Source organism: Buteo buteo, chromosome 9 (assembly GCF_964188355.1).
Source record: "Buteo buteo chromosome 9, bButBut1.hap1.1, whole genome shotgun sequence".
In the NCBI taxonomy this organism is placed as follows: Eukaryota; Metazoa; Chordata; class Aves; order Accipitriformes; family Accipitridae; genus Buteo; species Buteo buteo.
The window spans coordinates 20521322-20542385 of record NC_134179.1 but is presented as its reverse complement, the minus strand read 5'-3'; the positions used below and the strand labels follow the sequence as shown (position 1 = coordinate 20542385).

Below are 21064 nucleotides of genomic sequence, written 5' to 3'. Positions count from 1 at the left end.
TGCAGAAAATGGTGATTTGCAGTCTTGCTGTGTTTGGCAGAATTACTCAGCAATCCTAGAACCAAAATGAACTTTCAGCTTGGGGAGGGAGGGAAGTCACCTATCTGCTGGTGCAAATGTTGTCTTTCATCACAATCAGGTAGGTGAGGCTTGCTACCTCATTTAGATGGTTATCAGCATCCATAGTTTACAGAAGGTAAAGAAGGTGGAGCTTGTAGCAGTGGACTTGCTTAATTCTTCTTCTTCTGTACCCTGTCAATGCTGGCATGTTGCCCCCAGGTTTTCAGGCCATGGGCTTTTGGACTTTTTTTTTTTTTTGAGTGGGGGAGGAATGTCTTTGTTCTACTGTACAACAAGGGAAAAATGTGTTGTAAATATGTTTACCTTCATTTCACTGAGATGCTCTCGCATTTCCAGGCTTTGAACTAAGAAATTTCAATTTGAAAAGAGATGTTGCCATGATGTCAAGGAGGTACTTTCTGCTATTCCTGTGAACACATATAGGCTTATGGTTGAATTGTACACCTCTGAAGAATCAAATTTGCACTTGCTTCTGAGAGCCTGACAGAATTATTCTTCAAAGATCCTTTTTGTATCAAAGCAGAAGGAAGGTGCCTTAGCTGTGATTTCAGCACTGCTGCTGCAGGTTTGTCAAAAACTGTTTAAACACAGAGGAGAAGGAACAATGTCGGGAACAGGGAAAGGACTTGAACGCTAAGAGCAGAGCCAAGAGAAGCAGAGGGACAGGGAGTAAAAAGGATCTATATGTAGGGAGTACAAAGGATCCCTTGTTGTCCACAACAGCAGCCCATCCAGCCTTTTTTCAAGGATATGCCATCAATAAAGCAGCAGTTGGGTCATCTGTTTTGCTGTCCTTGGCAATCTGTTGCCTTTTCTGGCTACCTCATTGCCTAGTGCTAGCCCTGCCTGTCACTACCAGCTTCTTCACTGACTGGGGTTATAAAGGCATGTTGTGACTCTGACATGCCAATGACTGCCTGGGACCAGCACAGTTCAGTAATGGCACTCCTGGGGCTTCTTGGTTTGTTAGTAAAGTAAGGAAATCATATTGGGTTGCAAATGTAAGCAGTCAAAATTGGGATGAGTCATTCTAATGGTTGATCTGTACCATTTTAGGCATATGGTATAGTCTTTAATAAGGCAATTGCAAATTGTTTTCCTACAGCATTGCTGCCTCGTTGAGCAGACAGTAGTTAGGGAGGAGGACTGAGTTTGCTTGCTGAGTGAGCAAAACAGCTTAAGTAATAAAGAAGTTGGAGGGTGTTTGTTAAAGAAGGTATAGAATATGAACAGAAAAGAGTGCCTCGCTGTTATGTGGTTAAATGCTGCCTTGGGGAGTTCAGTTTGGTCCCATCTTCATCTACACAGTTCCTGACTGAGGCTAGATAGAATATTACAGCTAGATTTGATGTATCTTTACATTTCGTGGGTGTTTGGGGCATGGAGACTGACTTGCAGCGGTGTTGAGCAGCCATCCTTACAGTTGAAGTGAAAAACATCTGATTTGGAAGACAAAACAAAAGGTTGTTTCATGCTTGATCCCTATAAAGTAAGGTCATTGCTGATTTAAGAAGACTGTACCAAATTGGTGGAAACTGGCTATTCTTTCGCTGCTTGTAAATTGGGGGCCATAATACCCTTCTTTTTTCCAGGGATCCCGTAAAGTTAAATTTTTGTGACATCCTGAGATGCAGTGATGGATGTCCCAGAAACTATGAGAAAAATAACAGCATTCAGTTTTGGGGTTTTGTTTGTTTGTTTTGGGTTTGTTTTGTTTTTTTTTAATAAGAAGCCCAATAGATAAGGCCAGAAACTGTTTGATGAGAAGGGGAAGAGGCTCTATCTGAGCATCATCTATTGTAAGCAGTGGATAAGGCAAGGTTTGGTGAAAGAAATAGCATGAATCATGTATTTAAGGAATATGTCATGAATGTGTATGTGTGAAATTAAGCTTGAACAGCTAGCCCAGTGCTAGAGAATCTGTTTCCTAGTGAAGATGAGTTTTTTTCTCATTTTCCAAGCTTAGCAGTCTTTCTGTAGCTTTTTAGCAGTAATACTTGGATGCATAATTACAGTGTAACACGTATGTGCTGATGAATTGGAAGACATTCATGGGAAGACCTGTGGGAATCTACTAGTTTCCTTGTCTGCTCTCAAGGGAAATGGACAGCAATGGGTTGAACGAAGGCTGCCTGGCATTACCGGGGCTTTGAGCTTTCTTCTTTGGCACATGCTGGGTTTTTTGGACTGCATCTCAGGGCGGGAGTGCGATAGGAGCATTGTTCGGGTGCCCAGCCTCTCTCTTTAACTGGAGGGCCAAGCACAGTGATTTCAAGATGATCATGGGGATGCAAGCTATAGTCTGGAGTACAGTCTTTAATTTGTGTCCTCCCTTTGTGATACTGAGCTATGGTACAGAAGAAGCCATCCACAAACTGCCGGTTGAGGTTTCCTTTGGTGTGGGGGAATTGGCAGCTTTTCTCAGTCCATTCCTTTTCCAGCGGGTCCGTTAGCAGCTGGATCATATTGACCTCTGGCTGTATCCAGATGATGTATGGCTTTGGTGGGAGTCCTTGCATAGAGCAAATCGGAGCAATGCTTGGTCTGCACAAGCGACACTGCTAGCATGGAGGCACCAGATGAAGGATCTGACTGCTTAATGTCAGCTCCTCCTCTTTGAGTTATTCTTTTTTTTTTTTTCTCTTCCTGTTTAAGTGTTCTGCCTGGATAACGCTGAAGAAGAGGGATTATTATCCTTACAAGCTGAGCTGCCCTAGGCACTGTTGGAGCCAGACAAGCTTCTGCTTGGCTCTTGTGCCCTGAACAGCCTGTCACAGAGACAAGTAGCAGAGCTGGTCTGATCATAGACAGCTGGCAAAAATTTTATCAGGGAAAGAAAAGCAGCAGCTCACTGGCTCACGATAAAGCCACTTCTGGGGCTGCAGGTGAGGCATAATGATAGGTCCGTTTCTGACTTTGGCTTTTAAAAAACAGTATTGAGGGCTTGGCTATAGGAACATATTTTTGATTCATAAATATAAACTGTTCCATAATTTGCGGGAGGCTTAAAATATTATGGTCGGCTTTAGGATCTTACGGGAAAGTAACTTGCAATTATGCTGCACAACAGGCAGGATGAGATGAGGTGGTAGTAAAGAAGGGAGAAAGCAGATGGGTAACGTAAAGCATCTGGAAGGGTAGGCTCTTGAAATAATGTAATATTTTGTTTTTGAAGGGTCAGGAAAGAGGTTTTTGTAGAGACAAGGAGAAGCGTAAGCAGCAATAAGCAGAGTTGGTCATGATAGGAATGGCACATGTTGCCAGGTCATGAAATCCCCTACATAGAGCGGCTTCCATAAGGTACTCTAGTTAGCTAATTTGCCTGCATCTGCCTTATGTTCTTCATGATGAAGTGATGAACAGCTGGTGGTGGCATTTATTAACTTCATGTTTGAAACCAAAGTTCCAGATTCGGGGCTGTCTTCAACTTTATCATTTTTAATTCAGATTTAAAAGATCGTTCTGTTTATATTCTATCATCTAGACAGCTGAGCAGTGACTGTAAGGGAAGGTTTATATTCAGTGTCTCCATGTTTTGTTGTTTGTTCCTCCCCCCCACCTCCCCCAAGAACTGGCTAAAAAAATTCTGGTGTAGGTTTGGTAGGGTTTTTTGGTTTTGCTACCTCCCGTTCTTCCCTGTAAGAGGATAACACTGGATTTATAAATGTTTATACACTTTCTTATATTACAGAGAATTTACAGTAACTGGTTTTTTAGATTGGAGGAGAGTATTAAAAAAAACAGTGTTTATAAAATTACCGGGTTTCTTCCAAGTTTCACAGCAATGTATTTGTATTTTGCTGTCCAAGTTTGCCTGCAGAGTGGGAGGCAGTTTCATATGGTCAAGGTCAGCCCCTGGTGGGTAATTACAAGGAAGGGTGGTGTACAAAAGGTAGCCCTTGGGTGAGCTACTCTCATCTTCTTTTGTTCGATCAATGTATTGCCATATGTTGAACTAGATGGAGCAGCTTTATAGTCTTCTGTAATGTTTCACCATTTGGTACAAGAGTTTCAGCAATGCTGGGGAACGTTACTTTTGCAATTAAGCCCGCTCATAAAAGTAAGCCCAATCTGTGCTCTCCAGCAGACACTACTTGGAGAACAAGACTGGAGTTTGTCTAGCCTGTGCATGAGGTGAGAGCAGTGTGTGAAACTGCTGTTTCATACAACCAAGAAGTGGACAGTTATAAGAATGGAGAGACTGTACCTTGCTGATAATAGCTTAAGTATTACTAATGTTGAGAATTTGCACAAACATCAGAATGCACTCTTTGTGTTTGAACTTACTGACTATTGAAGGCTGCTTGACAACAGATTGAGTATTTTCAGGAGTGTTTCACTAATTTTAAGTACAGTTTGTAAGCCCTTTGGTGTGTTGTATGTGCATTATCATATGGAGCACTTAACATTTTAATTATCTGGCCCTGTAAGTTGCTGATTTTGATCTATTTTTAAAGATTCCTTCCTTCTCTATGGAACCAGAGGCCAAAACTGCACAGGTACTAAGTCTGTCTTTCTAGGTCAAGTACAGCAGAATAGTTGTTGTGATGTTCACAACGTCATATATGGTACATTGCAAAGCAGGCTGTTTGGATTGTAACTGCTGTTGTTTTAGAGAGCAAACTGGGGAATGATCTCAAAACTGGGTAGCCTGAAGTGCCCGTGCAAGTCTGTAGGCTCACCTCCATGTCCTTTCTTAAACAGCATTCTTCCTCTAACAGTCATCAGTTTTGTGCCAGAGCAATGCTGTAGGTTGGACAATGTCATTCACAGCCCTACTCTATTTATAGGGTATTTCAGCAACCCCTCCTGTAGCTCCTGTTTCCTGATTTAAAAGAGCTTTCTTGCTATGTCATCTCCTCTCATTTTCCACTGGCAGAAAAAGGGAGGAGTTGCCTTTCTCCTTGAAATGCATCAGAGCGTTTCTGCTTCTCTTTCCAGGCCGTGGCTCTTGTCCCTTGGATTTAGGAGATGAGTCCAGCAAGGGGAAGGCTGTGGGTGAGGCACTTGCTGCTGGCAGTCACTTCTGCTTAGCAGCTTCTGTCGCCTTGGCTTCAGAGACAAGGAGGGATGGCTAATGAAGACTAGAAGGAGATAAGGAAAAAGTGGGTCTAGAAGGCACAGCCCAATGGGAAATCGAGTTGGAGACAAGGATTAGGGTGGAAATGTACTGCGCAGATGCAGTGCCTCACCTTGGCTGAGCCCTGGCAGCAATCCCCCGTCTGGAAGTGTTGGCACTTCTACTGCAAAGAGGTGGCCTGATCCAGCTCACATATCAAAGTCAAGGCTTATAATTCAGGAGTTGAAAATTTTTTTTTATATAGGCCAGATGTAACTTCAAGAAACTGCAGCACAGAGGTCCCTGAAATGAGAACTATTGTGTTAGAATAACACTCTCCATGTTAATTTATCATCATTGTTACCCCTTCCTCTGTGCTTTCCCCTTTGCCTTTCTCCTTCTCAACAACCCAGATGTAGTTTTGATGTTATCTTTTTCTGTCATGCTGTTTGTGTGGTACAGTGTTTATTTTTCAAAGCCAAAGGAGGGTTTAATACCATTCAGCTGATCACAGAACAGCTTTGCTTTAAAAGCTCATTAGCTGGGGCTTGTCTCCTTGTTCTTGCTTTCAGTGACATGCCTGACACAGTGACAGAAAATCATATATATATCCAGGTGTGTGTTTATTGTTTCTTACTAACTCTCCTGGTGGGAGGCAGTGCTGATAAAGGGCTTGCAGTAAAGCTTTGCCTGCACCAGTGAATGCTTATTTTCTAGTTTGTTTTATAAACGGAACAAGTGATCCTCAGCTGAGCAGGCTGTCAGTGCCTGGATGTTGGACATTGCAAGTTTGACATAATTGTCAGTATGGGCCAAAACTAGCAGGAAAGCACAGGTTCCATACCTGCCATGAGCTCCTATTACTTTTGTGAAAATTGGTATCTGGAAAGATGATGGAGTGCCCCTATGGAGTTTATCTTACAAGATGCTACATGAGCACAGGCTAGCTGTCAGGTGAGAGTGTGCCTGGCTGTGGATTGCTGCCTTGTACCTGCTGAATATCCCCATCAGGCAAGCTAAGAATGATGGGGGGGGGACTGCGGGTCCTGTGGAAGGGAGACGGAAGCTGAAGCTTGGGTGGCTGTGGTGAGGATGACAGCTACTGTGGTGTGTTTTGCTGCTCACAAAACATCTTTTTCTTATAAAATACACTCACAGAGTAAAGCTATGAAGAGTCTTGTTTGCTCAGTTATTCAGAAATTCATCCTAGGCCTGCTTTAGAATAATGAGATTAGGCTGAAATTAATGGAGTTAAAAATAGTGGAAATTGGGTTCTTTCAAGTTGCTCTTTTTTTAAATTCCTTTCTTCAGATGCCCCAATTCATGATTTAAGTTTATTCAGCAAGCACAAAGCATAAAACTTACTGAAACTTCTAATCTAATTAGGCATCTTCGGGAGCTGGGGTTTTAAGCAGAACACCAAAGATGGAAAAACTTGTGATAAAACCACAGGAGAGCTGGCAATGTTCAGCAAGAAAATAAAAAATAACGGGATGGATATGAGCATGCTGTGCACATGTAGCTCTGAAGGCAGGTAGGGCTTTTTTTTCTGGTGGCTGTGCAGGCTGGATTCTCCCTGTTCCTCAACTTCACATCTCTTCTGCCTCTCCCTTTGTCCTTCCTCTCCTTGTCCCTGCTGCCTTACCAGTTATTGTCACCTGCAGTTAATCTGCAGACCTCTGCTTTTGAGGATTGAGGGATTAGAGTAAGAGCAAGTCCACCGGAGGTACCTGTGATGCTACAGGCTCCAGTGAAAGCCCAGCTGAATGCAAGAGGGCTCATGAAGCAGCATGCATGTGTGATGGGACTTTCAGATACGAACCTGGCATCTGGAGCACACACTGCTTACAGTACACAGTGGCAGAGGTATTGCCTCTATGTGATTGAATGGGAGTGTTTCACCATCTTTGTCTTTCCCACTTTGATATAGCAAAGTCATGTTTAAAGTTGCCCAGGCTACCTTAGGGTACCTGAGAACCTGAGGCACAAGTCCTACTAACCTTATTATAGCAAAAATTTATTCTAATAGCCAGTCTTAACCTGAAGTTCTGAGTGTTGGAAGGAGTATAAAACTGCAATGAGTGATGCTCTAGAATAAAAAAAAAAAAAAGCAGAGTTAATTGGCTTCAGATAACAGTGAATAGTTTATGCATTCTTTCCTGATAAAACTTCCACAGATTTCTAATAACACCCCTGCTCCTCAGTAGTCACTCGTGCATCAGCATCCTTCCCTCATTTATCTTACAGCATCACAAAATGGATTAAGTTGAGCTTGGAAAAAAGCATACTTCCGCAACAGAAATGCTCATACATGGTTGTTTTCAGGACTAGCTGTTAAAATGCAAATACAGACCATATGTCAATCCAAACTGATACTCAAAGGTAGACAAGTTCTCAGTCTATTTAACTGTTGTTTTTTCATTATCTGTTTTAGGTGTAGGTACCCCAGCATATTAAGTCTTAAGAATTTAAATGTTTTAGTAGCATTTAATCTGTATTAAAAATCATTGTTTTCTTTTTTTTTCTTAAGTAAAACTGTGTTTTTCCTCTATTTAGGTGTAAATGTGGTTAAGCCAGCACTCTGTGCTGTACTCATGTGTTTTTAAATAAAAGCATTCCTTCATCTGGATAAAAAAAAATAAAGTTCAGCTTGCTACAGAAGCTCTGGCCTTACGGCCTTAATTTTTTGCAAGGCTCTGACTGTCCTGACCTATGCTATGTACTTAAAACAACCGAGTTTAGGACCTTGTGAGGAACAGCTTAGTTCAGTGGGGAAAAAAAAACAACCCAGCCTGCTAGTGGTCTGAGTTTCCTTACCGTCATTCTTAATGAAGTTCTTTATAGTGTTCAGCAGAGTCATAGGTTTAAGAACACAGCCTTTTTAGAGTCAGTGACATGTTACTTCTACCTACATGCACTGGGTCCTGTGGGGGTTGAGTCAGCACTTATTATAATGGCTTTAAAGATGACTGTTTCTTTTCTTCCTTTAGGCTCATAGCTGGCAGCCTGGAATCAAGAACCCATATCGTGGGGTGGTGGTATGGCCTGTTCCTGAAAATGTTGAAATTACTGTGACACTTTTTAAGGTATGGCTTTTTAAAGCATAATCTTCCCTATTTCATAAACAGCATATGAAAAATTCTGTTTGGAAACATCAGATTATAATCACAAGGCCTAATCTTGCTGGGTTTAAGTCATTAACTGTACAGCCTTATGTCCCCAGCTTAAATCTGGGAGAGAAGGATGGTCTGTTCCCTGCCAAAGCTTACTTTTGTAGTTTAGTTAACACACTGAAATATCCCATTGAGCTGATTATGGCGAGTCATTGGCATAGAATCTAGTACATGTGTAACTGCGCACGTAGTACATGTGTCAGGGCATGTGTTATAGTCTGGTTGGTTTTCTTTAAATACTGTAAGCCAGAAGTTGTCAAAACACAGCCATTTCTAGACTTCCTTGTTCAGTTGCAGTGCAGTGACCCTATTTCTTAACACTATTGGCTTGGAAACAGAATCCAGCTTTTAATTTCACAGTATTTAGTATGCTACACAAACATCACAGTACTTGCGTGATGGCAATCGTAGGAGTGGATGTGGAGTATTTGAGTAGTAGAGAGAATTATAAGATTTTATGGGGGATTTTTTTTAGGAACTGCTTTTGTTCTATTAAAAAAGAAGCTTATTTGTGTGGCTGTGAAGCAGGAGGAGAAACTGATGGTTATGCTAGAACTTATTTCCTAAATATCATTGAGCAAAGCCCTTTCTGCATAAAGATAAACAATACAGTTTTGCATGTATGACAGTGGAGGTGGCTGCCTGGGAGGCTGAAGGTTTCTGGGATTTTCATTCCATTAGTTCGTGCTTGTTCTTTACTCTGGTGTCTCCAGCTACACGCTGGTTGTTCTTATTTTTAATTGCTCCCTTTACAGCTTAGGGTGACAGTGACATACTTTTTTCTAATTAGTAATATTTATATTTCTTTGTCTTGGGGACTTCCCTGAGTAACTGCTTAGAAGTGGCTTCTGGTTAACCTTAGAATGTGAATTTATTACTTGGTTCATTAAGCCTAAAAAGGGGTTTTCTCTTTTTTTTTTTGTGTCCTTGGGATCACCAATGAACAGAAAGTTCCCAGGCTGCCAGTGATGCTAACTGTCATAAATTTGTCTCTCTTAGCAGACACATAGTCTTCAACAGAGGTTCAAAAGTTCAGTAGCAAAAACTGTTTCCTTTTGCATGCTTCAAGGGCCTCTACTTGGATTAAGAAGTTAAACACCATTATGTGACTACGCTGCATGTCTATGTAATCTGAATATGGTTATGTAATGCAGTAAATGTTATTTAATATTTTTAACATTTAAAGTGAAGCAGAAATATATGCAATTCTTGATTGTGTATGCGATAACATGTTATGTGAAGAATGAGAAATTTAGTTTCTTTTGGGTACAGCTCTGTGATGCTGTGGCTTTGGACTAAAAGTGTCTCCCAGCCTTCTCCTGCCATCCCACACTTTTTATTCCTGCCTACACTGCTTCAGGGCTATATTTTGTAGTACAGCAGAACGAACTTGTAGTTGTGCCACTGAAAGTGAGTGTGAGGGCTAGGACCTGACAGTAGAGGAGAGAAGGGCCTCTGGAGCTGCTGTTAGGTATTACTACAGACAATTTTACCCAGCACTGTGTTTCGTGCAGTTCTGTGTGAGTCCCTTTAGGAGCCACTCCCCTGCAAAGGAGAGCGACTGCTGAATGTTTGGCACTTTGCAGTAAGTACACTTAGCGTGGCTGTGTTGTTTAACGAACAGTAGTTGTCCTCTTTTATTACAACTTGAGAAGCAAAGGGAAGCTGCTGACTTCATGTCCATACTGGTAGAGCCCACTGATGGGAGCAGGTTTCTCCGACAGAGCTTTGTAGCAATCACAGATAACAAATTAGCACAGTGGTGCCATTTGAAATAGAAGTGCAAGGAAGGTAAAGAGCGGACTCCAGAACAGACAGCTATGTGTTTTGGGAAATGAGTCACACAGTAGTGGCTGTGCATTCATAAGTGGCTGTTGAAATGTGTTGCTGGTAGAATTAGGAGATAAGTCGAGGTTTCAAGTGCTGATGAGAATGTTAAGAATACCCTCTCCAGTAGTCACCCGTGGACATTTGAGAGCAGGCTAGCAAAGTGCCTGTGATCAGTCAACAGACAAGATATTTTGCATTATCTGCACATCCCTATTTTGGGTGTTATCTTGTTTCCAACAATGTATTTGTAATTCTTAGGCAGGCAGAGCTAAGTATTGAAGAGACTATAACCTTCATTTAGAAAACCTTTTTTTCAAATAAATAAAAACTTTTTGTTTCATTTCACTTAATTCTGGGCTGCTGGTAAAACTTCATAATGCTCTGGAGTCAAGTGTGGAAAAGCATCAAATGGATGTATTGATTCAGCTTCCCTTGACTAGCTCTAGCTCCTGCCCATCCAGCCGGCTGAAGTGCTAATTACATAAAAAGTTCCATCTGTTCTGAAAGTTTAACTTCTTCCTTTGCCATGCTCTACATTGATGTTTGGTTATGCCTTGGGTTTGTTTTTCCACGAAAATGGGGAGAAAGAAGCATTGTGAAACAATAAGCCTATTGTGCATTTTAAGTCCATGACTTGTTGTGCTTTCATGGAAAAATCCACAAATGCCAGAAAAGCTAGCTGAATTCCCATTTTTTATTGTTTCCATGGTTGCACTCCAGAAGTTCATTTTTAGAGTCCCTGCATTAGCAAGGTTTAACCTTCATATATGAAAGCTTGTATACTTTTCTGTGGTTTTATGTACAAACGCATACCTGTATCAACTGAGAGAGATTTTAAATGAGAAATTTTCACTGCCAAGCAAGCCCAGTGCTTTTAGCAAAGCTAAGTGAACATCAACTGTACTGTGAGGATTTAAATTGCAACATCATTATTTTCTAGCTTAAAAGCAGAGTGAACTTCCCAAGCAAAAATGTTTGTTCTTCTGGAGCAAGCATGGACTTTGCTTCATTGGATTACAAAAAACGCTTGTTTTGTCAGTGATATACATGGTTTATCACACCAGTGTACTATTGCAACAACAGGGAAGATTACCAACTCTTCATTCCAAAGTTTGAAAAAGACATTTTTTAAGGCATAGCTTTCTGAGCACACAAAAAATTATTTATGAGTAAAATAAGAATAAAATAGATGATAAAAGGAGACTTGTATTGTTGAAAGTATTTCTATCCCCACATATATCTCAGAGTAAATCCTATACCAACTTTCTTAAAAGCCTGAGTCAATCGTGTGCTTTTATTATAGCACAATAACTGGCCATGCACTAGCAGGAGCACTGCAGCAAAGCCAATATATTGTCTCAGGGAAGGAAGAAAAAAAACAAAACAAAACCCTTCGATAAAGCTATTTCCCAGAAGCAAGGAACAATTCCAGGTTCAGAATGTACTTGTTTCAGTTTAGGAAAGACCAGTGGCTTGACCAGACACTATGGAGGATATTCCATAGGAGGGAAAAACAGCCCTGTAGGCAAGACAATATGTTGTGTGTCAGATGTAAAAATCGTAAGCTCAGGGAAGTGAGCACATTTGCACACTAAAAAATTAAATGTCCAGGGTTAATGTGGGGACTAATTGTAAAAAAAAAAAAAAAAAAAAGTCAATCCTTGTTGCCTTTCTAGCCCAGAGGCTTTAGAGGAAGGTGTGAGCTGTCATGAGCTTGGTGTGGTGATGTACAAGGACAGTTCTGTTGGTGTGCTCAGAGCTCCCTGCTTTCTGGAAGCTCAACAAAAGCTGACCAGAGTTGTATGTGATTTTCTAGACTAATCAGACCTCTGTAAGCATCATTGAAAGCGACAAGAATTGGGTCAAACTTTGAGTCTTCTGCAGCTTCAAACAGCCAAGTACAAAAGCTGAGGACAGATGCTGGAGTGCCCTGAGCATCTGCTATAGGTCACTGGTAGAGGAAGATCACAAACCCTGTCATCATTTGATCTGATTCAGTATGACAGTCCTTAAGTAGTTATTCCCCAAGAAGAAAGACCAAAGATTAAGACTGGTATGAAGTGATCTAATTGAAAGGCAAGCTTTAAAAGCCAGGAAAGCTTAGGGAGGAGGCACAGGGGAGGAAGGGACTAACAGTCTGAAGATCCTCCCCATCCACTCTGGCTGCTGATTAGGAGAAGGAGCAGTCCCTAGTTTGCTGGTATGTCCTCATTCCTATTACAAGAGATACAGAAGTAACTCTGAAGATAACCTAAACTATTGGAGAAAGGGTTACCTTTCTTCAGTCTTCTGAAACCACCTTATACGCTGCAGAAAGGATCTAGTCCTTGACAAAGCTCCTTGCAGAATGGACTGATGATGAGCTGATGAACAGAGAACAGAAAGATGTGACAGATGTGTTTCTTGTTGCTCTTCCCTTGCCTGAGCCCAGAAGAGTTGTCTGGTTTTGGGTAGTTGGCATGTGGATGGGCAGAATGGGGTCACAGAAAGAAGCTGATGGGTGGGATTGCAGAGAAAAGTTTGTGGGACTGAACTTTTTGAGGGCCAACATATCTCTAGAAAAGTAGGCAACACGGTTACTGGGAAAACTTGAGCTGGGCTAGGTTTTCACTGGCAGACCAAAGTGTGCTACTGATCTTGAGAGTTGGAGAAACTATCTGAGACTCTCACTGTATGAGAACTTGTTGTGGTTTAAGCCCAGCTGGTAACAAAGCACCTCATGGCTGCTCACTGACTCCTCCCCCTGCCCCCAGCCCAGGTGGGATGAGGAGGAGAAAATATAATGAAAGGCTTGTGGGTTGAGACAAGGACAGAGATGGATCAGTCACCAATTATGGTCACGGGCAAAAAACAGACTCAACTTGGGGAAAAACCAAAATCAATTTCACTGTCTACCAATCAAATCAAAACATGGATAATGAGAAGTAAACCCCAAATCTTAAAAACACCTTGCCCCCCACCCCTCCCTCCTTCCCAGGCACAGCTTCGCTCCTGGATTCTCTACCTACCCCTGCAGCAGCACAGTGGGATGGGGAATGGGGGTTGGGGTCAGTTCATCACACCTTGTCTCTGCTGCTCCTTCCTCCTCAGGGGCAGGACTCCTCACACTCTTCCCCTGCTCCAGCGTGGGGTCCTCCCACAGGACATAGTCCTCCATGAACTTCTCCAGTGTGAGTCCTTCCCATGGGCTGCAGTTCTTCACAAACTGCTCCAGCGTGTGTCCCTTCCATGGGCTGCAGTCCTTAAGGTGCAGGCTGCTCCAGCGTGGGCTTTCCCATGGAGTCACAGCCATCTTTGGAGGCATCCCCCTGCTCCCGCATGGGGTCCTCCATGGGCTGCAGGGGGGCATCTGCTCCACTGTTCACCTCCATGGGCTGCAATAGGACAGCCTGCTTTCTCACCACGGGCTGCAGGGGCGTCCCCTCCTCCTCCGCATCTCCTCCCCCTCTTTCTTCACTGACCTTGCTGTCTGCATAGGTGTTTCTTTCACATCCCACTCCCCTCTCCACTGCAGGTTTCCCTTCTTAAATCTGTTATCCCAGAGGCACTACCACTATCACTGATGGGCTCGGCCTTGGCCAGAGGCGGGTCCGTCTTGGAGCCGGGGAAGCTTCTAGCAGCTTCTCACAGGAGCCACCCACCCCTGCAGCCCCTCCCCTGCTACCAAAACCCCACCTACCCAAAACAGAACCATAAGATGATGCCCTCTCCTTTGCACAGTTCCCTGCTATTGGCTTCTCACCTGAGTGTTACTTTTGAACACTAAAGTCATCTTACCAGAAAAAAAAAAAAAAAAGAAAAAGGGGGGGGGGGGGGAAGAAGGCTCTAAAACTTAGTTGAAGATACTGAAAAGAAGTGTCATACTAAGAGATGAATGCATATGGAAAGAGAAACAGGAAAATGGGGCCCATCTCTTGATATTAAGAATGATGATTCTTTTTTACACAAAATGAGGAGGAACAAGCAGTTGTTCAATCTATTTGCCCAGATACAGTTCTCAGTTCAAGGTAAAACCATAATGAACGTTGGTAGAGTGTAGTTCTGCATCTGTGGCATGTTGGTAAAGAAAAAAAGCATTATCAAAAAGATGGCTCTTGCCAGCTCCCTTGGTGTTACAGCGAGGTATGAGGCGGTTTCAGGCTGAGTAAAATACTGGAAACAGTTTGTTCCTTGAGTTTTTTAGGTAATTTTCATTATCCTTTGCTTTCAAGAAGGAGGATGGGAATGAGATCTGTTTATAACTCTTGTCTTTAGGTGTTCCCATCTGCACATTTTCAGTGATTACTTAAATCTGCTTGCAGGTGAGGTGAGGTTTTGTGTGCTGTGTTATCAGGGAGGGCTTTCATACAGTGAAAATTTCAAAGGCTCTATAACCATTGCTTCTAGGGTTATTCTTCTTTGCAATGGCATTTTTTTCCCCTAAAGAGTAGTCAGCTGTATAGTCCTCAAGTAATAGTTTGCTAAATTCATCGCATGAGTTTTATGTGGGAAATGAATGGAGAATATGGATTAGCCAGGGAGGGGAAGCATGTGGTGTTATGGGGTTTTTTACTGGTATTTACCCTCTTCAAATCCAAAATAAGATGAAAGATTAGCCAGATTTATAGAAACATCACTTTTTATGGAGACCACACATGGAAATGTTAGCCCAGAGGGTCAAATGGTGGATGCAATAGAAATTGTGTTGTAACTATAGTCATAGAAGTATCTGTTAATGCTGACCACGTAATAAAGTTGTAAGTTGGCTAGAAATAGGACTGTGTATGCTGCTCCCTGGGCTTCTAAAAAAAGCATTTTAGTAAGAAGAGTGAAGCCACTTAACTGTCTGTTCCAATGAAATGCTAAGGCTTATGTGTATAAGCTTTTTCAGTTTTTTTTTGTTTCTAGTGGCATTTTAAGATTAACAAGAAATGTGGCTTAAAAAAAAAAAAGTCTGGATTTGTCTTTAAATTGGAAATATCTTACACATATGCAAAGTGTCCATATCTTAGCATATTTCATACGCTCTGAACTTTTGGTAAGGCTGTTCATTAGAGAAGTCCTTGAAGCTTTTAAATTTTATTTTTTATTCTGGGTAGTTGGTAGGGAGTTTGGGGGTAATACACTCACTTTTATTTTTCAAAAGTGTTCACAACTCACTTTCAAGTGCATGCTAAAGTGTTGGATATTAAGAATTCTTTTTATTATAGAGTATTATTTTGCTCTATCAGATTATCAGAAATACTCAGCAGAGCACCTGATTCTGTAGCCTTTAGAGGTGTGAATCAGTTCTATTGCCATTGATAGAAGAGCTTTGTTTTTCTTTATAGATAATTGCCTTGCATGAACAAAACAATGATTGCTTTGTTTGTTACATGGGATAAAATATGGGGCCCTGACTTTGCAAGCAGTTTTAGGTAAACCTGCAAGCTTGCATTAATAGCTTTTGGGAGAGTTATGAAAAAAATTGAGCAGGATGAAATATTTAAGAGTTTAGTCACTTATTATGGAGTAGCTTATTAAAACATAAAGTGATTAATGATCCAATTAAATCTCATTATGTCATTTTATGCTGTATCAAAGGAAGCAATTAAACAAAAAGGTAATTGCCCCAGGTTAACTCTTGAAAATGATAAGTATTTAATAGCTGGATTACAGAAAATTAGATCTTTAGAATTTATATATGTCGTGGTTTAACCCCAGCTGGCAACTAAGCACCACACAGCCGCTTGCTTACTCCCCCCCAGGTGGCATGGGGGAGAGAATTGGAAGAGTAAAAGTGAGAAAACCCGTGGGTTGAGACAAAGACAGTTTAATAGGTAAAGCAAAAGCTGCACACGCAAGCAAAGCAAAACAAGGAATTCATTCACCACTTCCCATCGGCAGGCAGATGTTCAGCCATCTCCAGGAAAGCAGGGCTCCATCATGCGTAATGGTGACTTGGGAAGACAAACACTGTAACTCCAAATGTGGTGTCCTGTCCCCCCCTTCTTCTTCTTCTTCCCCCAGCTTTATATGCTGAGCATGATGTCATAGGGTCTGGAATATGCCTTTGGTCAGTTGGGGTCAGCTGTCCTGGCTGTGTCCCCTCCCAACTTCTTGTGCACCCTCAGCTTCCTCGCTGGTGGGGTGGGGTGAGAGGCAGAAAAAGCCTTGACTCTGTGTTAGCACTGCTCAGCAGTAACTAAAACATCCCTGTATTATCAACACCGTTTTCAGCACAAAGCCAAAACATAGCCCAAACTAGCTACTATGAAGAAAATTAATTACTCCAGCCAAAACCAGCACAACATAGGATACAGCAAACCAGCAGATATTGTGCACTTCATTTACATAATGCAGAATTCCACAAACCTGATTAATGTGATGGATATATAATTACATAATCTGATGTTTACAAGTGCATTAATTGGAACATAGAGATACCTCAGTGTAATTTTGTATGTATCTACTTGCCTGTCTATCCTTATGGCTAATGGTGCAGTATGTTTTTTACACTCATTTGCAGTATTTAAATTATTCTGATTTTTTAAAAAAAATTAAAAAGATTTATTCATATATCAAACTAAATCATCAGTTTTGACATAAGTTTCTAGTACCATCTTATATTTTTTCATTGAAACTACATCCTATTGTTGGAGTAATGCATTTTAAAATGCATATTGTATATGACACCTGTGGTTGTAGCTGTTAACTATATAGCTAATGATGGTGCCAACAGTATGATGTGGTGCTGAATTTCCTCTGTAAGCACATTGATTCCAGCGGAATGACTCCTGCAAGGAGAGCCAGTGTTTTACTGGGGGTCTGCAGAGCGGTGAACCCACTTTGCTGGATTTTGTAGGAAGGACTGCGCTGGAGGAGATAGGATGATATCCTCTTAGAAATGTTATTGCAGTTCATTCAAAGAGGAGGTTTAAGAGCACAGTTTCCAAGTTTTTTGCATCCTGGAAAAAAAAGAAAATAATTATTTTCACTGATTGTTTACGCTGTAAGCTCATTACTTATAAAATCTTTTCTTTTGAGTATTTGATGAGAACCAGTTAAAAGAATGAGCTGTAGAATTTAAGCCAAAACTAAGTGAAACAAGGATGGTTAAAGGAAAGACTAAGATAAGGTGTGTTGAAAAGGTTGAATGTGAAGCATGTAGCATTCTGGAAAGAAAGGAAACATGGTACTAACAGAGATAAACAAAGTAGAAGCAAAATATCTCGATCCATTTTGTTAATTTACAGCAGCAAGATGGAACTGGTGCAGTGTTTGGTGTAGTATCATGAACAGGCTCCAAATAATAGCAAGAAAACTCTGCAGGTACTGAGGGTTCTCATATGATGAAGGCAAATGCTGATTATGGGGATGTGACATTTATCTGCATCTATAGCATGTAAGTGTTGGAGACAAAGGAGTAATTGAGTGGTTTCCTATAACTAGAAATAATAAGATAAAATTGAGGTATAGCAAAAGGAGGCTTCATGTCAGAAGAAAGCCTAAAGCCACATTCTCTTAGTGTGAGAAGCTGTTCTGCAAGAGGAATAGAAGCTATTTTGTTACAGTTGGTCAGAACTAGGATTGGATGATAAATTAATGATATTTTAAAAAAAAGGTAGTTGTTAAAGTAGAATTCTTGATAGAGGCATGAAGGGGATGATTTCATGTCTCCACCTTAATCTTAATTTCAGACAACCACAGTACAGACTACACCACTGGATTGAAAGCTCATTAAATTGGAAACAAATGCACAATATAAGAACCTGGTTATTTATCTTTCTGGTGATTAAAATGTTTTTTGATCCTTGCATGTGATGTAATAGAAGTGTTGTGAAGTAAGGATAGGTATTGAAATTTGCAGTGAAATGAGGTAGAAACCATGACTTTGTATTTCCACTCATGCTGATGGAGTCTGGGTACAAGGAGGTTGGGGTGATGATTTTGATGCCTACTGTAGGTGTATGTCTTCTCACACCAGGTGAGAGCAGTGGCTTCCTCCACTGTTCTCTGCAAGATGTAGATTTGTTGTGTTTATTTGGGAGGTGGAACTTAAGAATTAGTGAGCTTTATCTGGTTTTTTTTGCTGTGGATGAAAGGAAATAGAATTACAGGCCTTTATCAGAATCAACCTCATACTTGTATCTGTAGGAGCCTATTAAATCTGCACTGGCAGTTTTATACCAACTTGCTTGTCGTCTTACTGACATCCATTGAAGTCTACATCCCAGCTAAAATATTTCCCTCTGTCATCTTTAGTGGGTAAAAATATTTCTCTGAGTATATGAAAATCTTGGCTGAGTTGCAATTTCTTGCACCCTGGATTGTTTTTAGACTTAAGTTCTCTGGTTTGTTTTTCTAGGATCCCCATGCTGAAGAGTTTGAAGACAAAGAATGGACGTTTGTCATAGAGAATGTAAGCTGGAATGTTGTTATGTTTTTTTTATACATGTAAGACTTAATCATTTAAAAGATTAAAGGGTGTCCAAGTGCTGACAAAGGCTCAAGTAAAATTTGAGCTGCTGAACCACAGTAAAGCCTTGCTCTGTAAGTAATAAAGGCTTATTAAATTACCTATTGTTATGTTACAATTAAAATACAGGAGAGGGGAGTACTATACTACACTGCTTAAATTCCTTCCCTGTAAGTATCAGTCTTCCTTGCATTATTTTCCTATGAGCAATGGAGTAAACAAGTTAGAGCTGGGTTATGACTCATGGTTTTATGGGTTGTGACACATTATTTTTCTATGAGCAGGGGAGTGAACATGTCAGAGCTGTGTTACGACATCTGTGCATCCCAAATGGCAGCACGCCCTTCCTGGTTTCGAATGCCGCTCTTTAGTGAAGAGCGCAGTTTCAACACCTGCGTTTTATAGGTGAGGTAATTGAGGCAGGGCGGAGAGGTGGGACCAGCCACGGTCACCTAAGCGAAGAGCAAGAGTCCTGATGTGCCCCCTGTTCCCTGGGATCCCAGTCTTGCTCTCTCTGCGTGGGGGAGCTCTCTTGTGCACCCAGTGAAAACCCAAAAGGTGGCTCCTGTGACTCTTGACTCCTTTGAGTCAGGAGCTCCCAGAACTTGCTGGAGAGCTGAGCTCCTGAGGGCTGTACAAACAACACACTTTGTGAAACAGCAAGGCTTACTTGACGTTGCATAGAGCAAGTGCTTCATGAAGTACTTTTTTTTCCTTTCTGTTCTTGGTGTTGGGCTGCATTTTCTGCTCTGGGACTGCCTGGGCTCAAAAATGGGGGAGTTCTACCTGGAGTTACCCTGAAGAGGAAACTTCTTTTTGAAATACATTTAAAAGGACTGTGGTATCAAGACTGTGTTTATCTCTCAGTAATGTAGTTTCATTATGGATGGACTGCTTCTCAGTAACATGATTTAGTTTTTATTTATGTTGGTTTTTAAACAAAAAAAAGTACTGTTCTTCTACTGAATCATAGTAGTGCCACACAGCACAGAAGTATGGGGAAGCAATGGAATTTGCATGTTATCTTTTTTGCCTAAAAATGTTGCTTTTTCTTTCTTGTCAATATCAGAAGTGATTTGGATGTCCAAAGCTAAGGTTTATTCTGGTCACCAGTGACTGAACATTTAAAAGGGCTGAAAGCAAAGTGCTTAATTTATACTTTTGTTTTTAAATGTCAAGTTTCTATTTTTGTTTGAGACTTACAAACACAAACCAAAGTTTAGTTACTGTTTCCTGGGGTTTCCTTTTCTTTCTCACTTAGTTTATTTTAATCAGGGAAGTCTCCATCACCAATTGTCACTGTACAAGTTACTCGGGATAAAACAATGTCAGTGTATTTCTCAGGCAACCCCTCTGGGTATAGTTGGGTTTCCTGTGACGTTGCAGCAGATTTTTTTTCAGACATTTATAGTGGGCATGTCGACTTCATGTCCTGCTTTATAACACATTGCTTTTTTTCACATGTCATTGTATGATATATAGAGGTGGCAGTAGTACAGCCGCTGCGTGCTGCTCTTGCTCTCTGCCTCAAGTCTTCTCTGAGCTGCAGTAATGCTTGCAGGGTAGGAGGTTGCTTCGGTTGCTGTGCCCCAAAGCATGCAGCCTCTTCTAGAACAGATGGAAACAGTTCCAGTATATATCAGTGATGGAGCAATCTTTTGTTATGTGCAAACTTATTATTTGTGACCTTAATTATGCCATTAATTCCTCCCATGAGAACTGCCAAATAGTTGCTGGTAGGTAGATATTTATTCTTCAATTAGAAAGTATATAAATATTATCCCCAGAATAATAAATTTGATAAATAGTTTTACTGCAAAAATTATCAACAGCTAAAGCAACTATAAACCTGGTTGGTTTTAATCCCCTCTCCTTTTGTGTATTTTGTTTGGTTTGGTTTGGTTTGGTTTGGGTTGGGTTGGGTTTTTTTTTGATGAAACAATACAGGAAGCTGTAGATACTGCCAAAAAAAAAATCTGGTCTGCAAACATACTTGAAAATATGGAGAAACTCTTTTCCAAGAGTAACAGCTCCACTTAGCGGTGGATGAAAGTATGTTCATCTGTTCGAGGAAGTCACAAATGATCGAACGGCTTGGCTGAAACGAGAGCACAAACCGCCTGCTTGTTCAAAATCTGGGAGCGAGGGAGACAGGAGGTTGATCTCCTCCCTGCTTAAATTGTCGACATGTACCCCTTTCAGGTTTAAAATATGGCTTTCCTGGTTTTAAAGGAACATATCTGTCATTGAACCTGGCAAGGATAAGTCACAAGTGCAGGGACATTTACAGTCCTTTGTGGGATTTTCCTTGTTGTCCAAGTATGTTCTCTGCCCTCAGAGGCTGCAGGGTTTCCCTTCCTCCTTGGTTAGCAGCACTCAGAATGCAAAATACTGAAGCCTGAAGTTCATGGACGTTCTTTCATTATGAAGCAATCTGAATTTGGCTAAAAACATTTCTTTTGAGCTTTTTAAAAAAAATTATTA

General features: G+C 41.1%; 1 protein-coding gene across 12 annotated transcripts in view; it reads left to right on the top strand.

Moving 5' to 3' along the window:
* Window positions 1-21064, top strand: part of EHBP1 (EH domain binding protein 1) — a 225387-nt gene that overhangs the window by 36634 nt on the left and 167689 nt on the right. For all 12 annotated transcript variants that reach the window (XM_075035592.1, XM_075035591.1, XM_075035594.1 and 9 more), the window contains exons 4-5: window positions 8131-8226; window positions 18470-18523. In XM_075035592.1, coding sequence (XP_074891693.1) covers window positions 8131-8226; window positions 18470-18523 — 150 coding nt within the window. The remainder of the gene's footprint in view (window positions 1-8130; window positions 8227-18469; window positions 18524-21064) is intronic.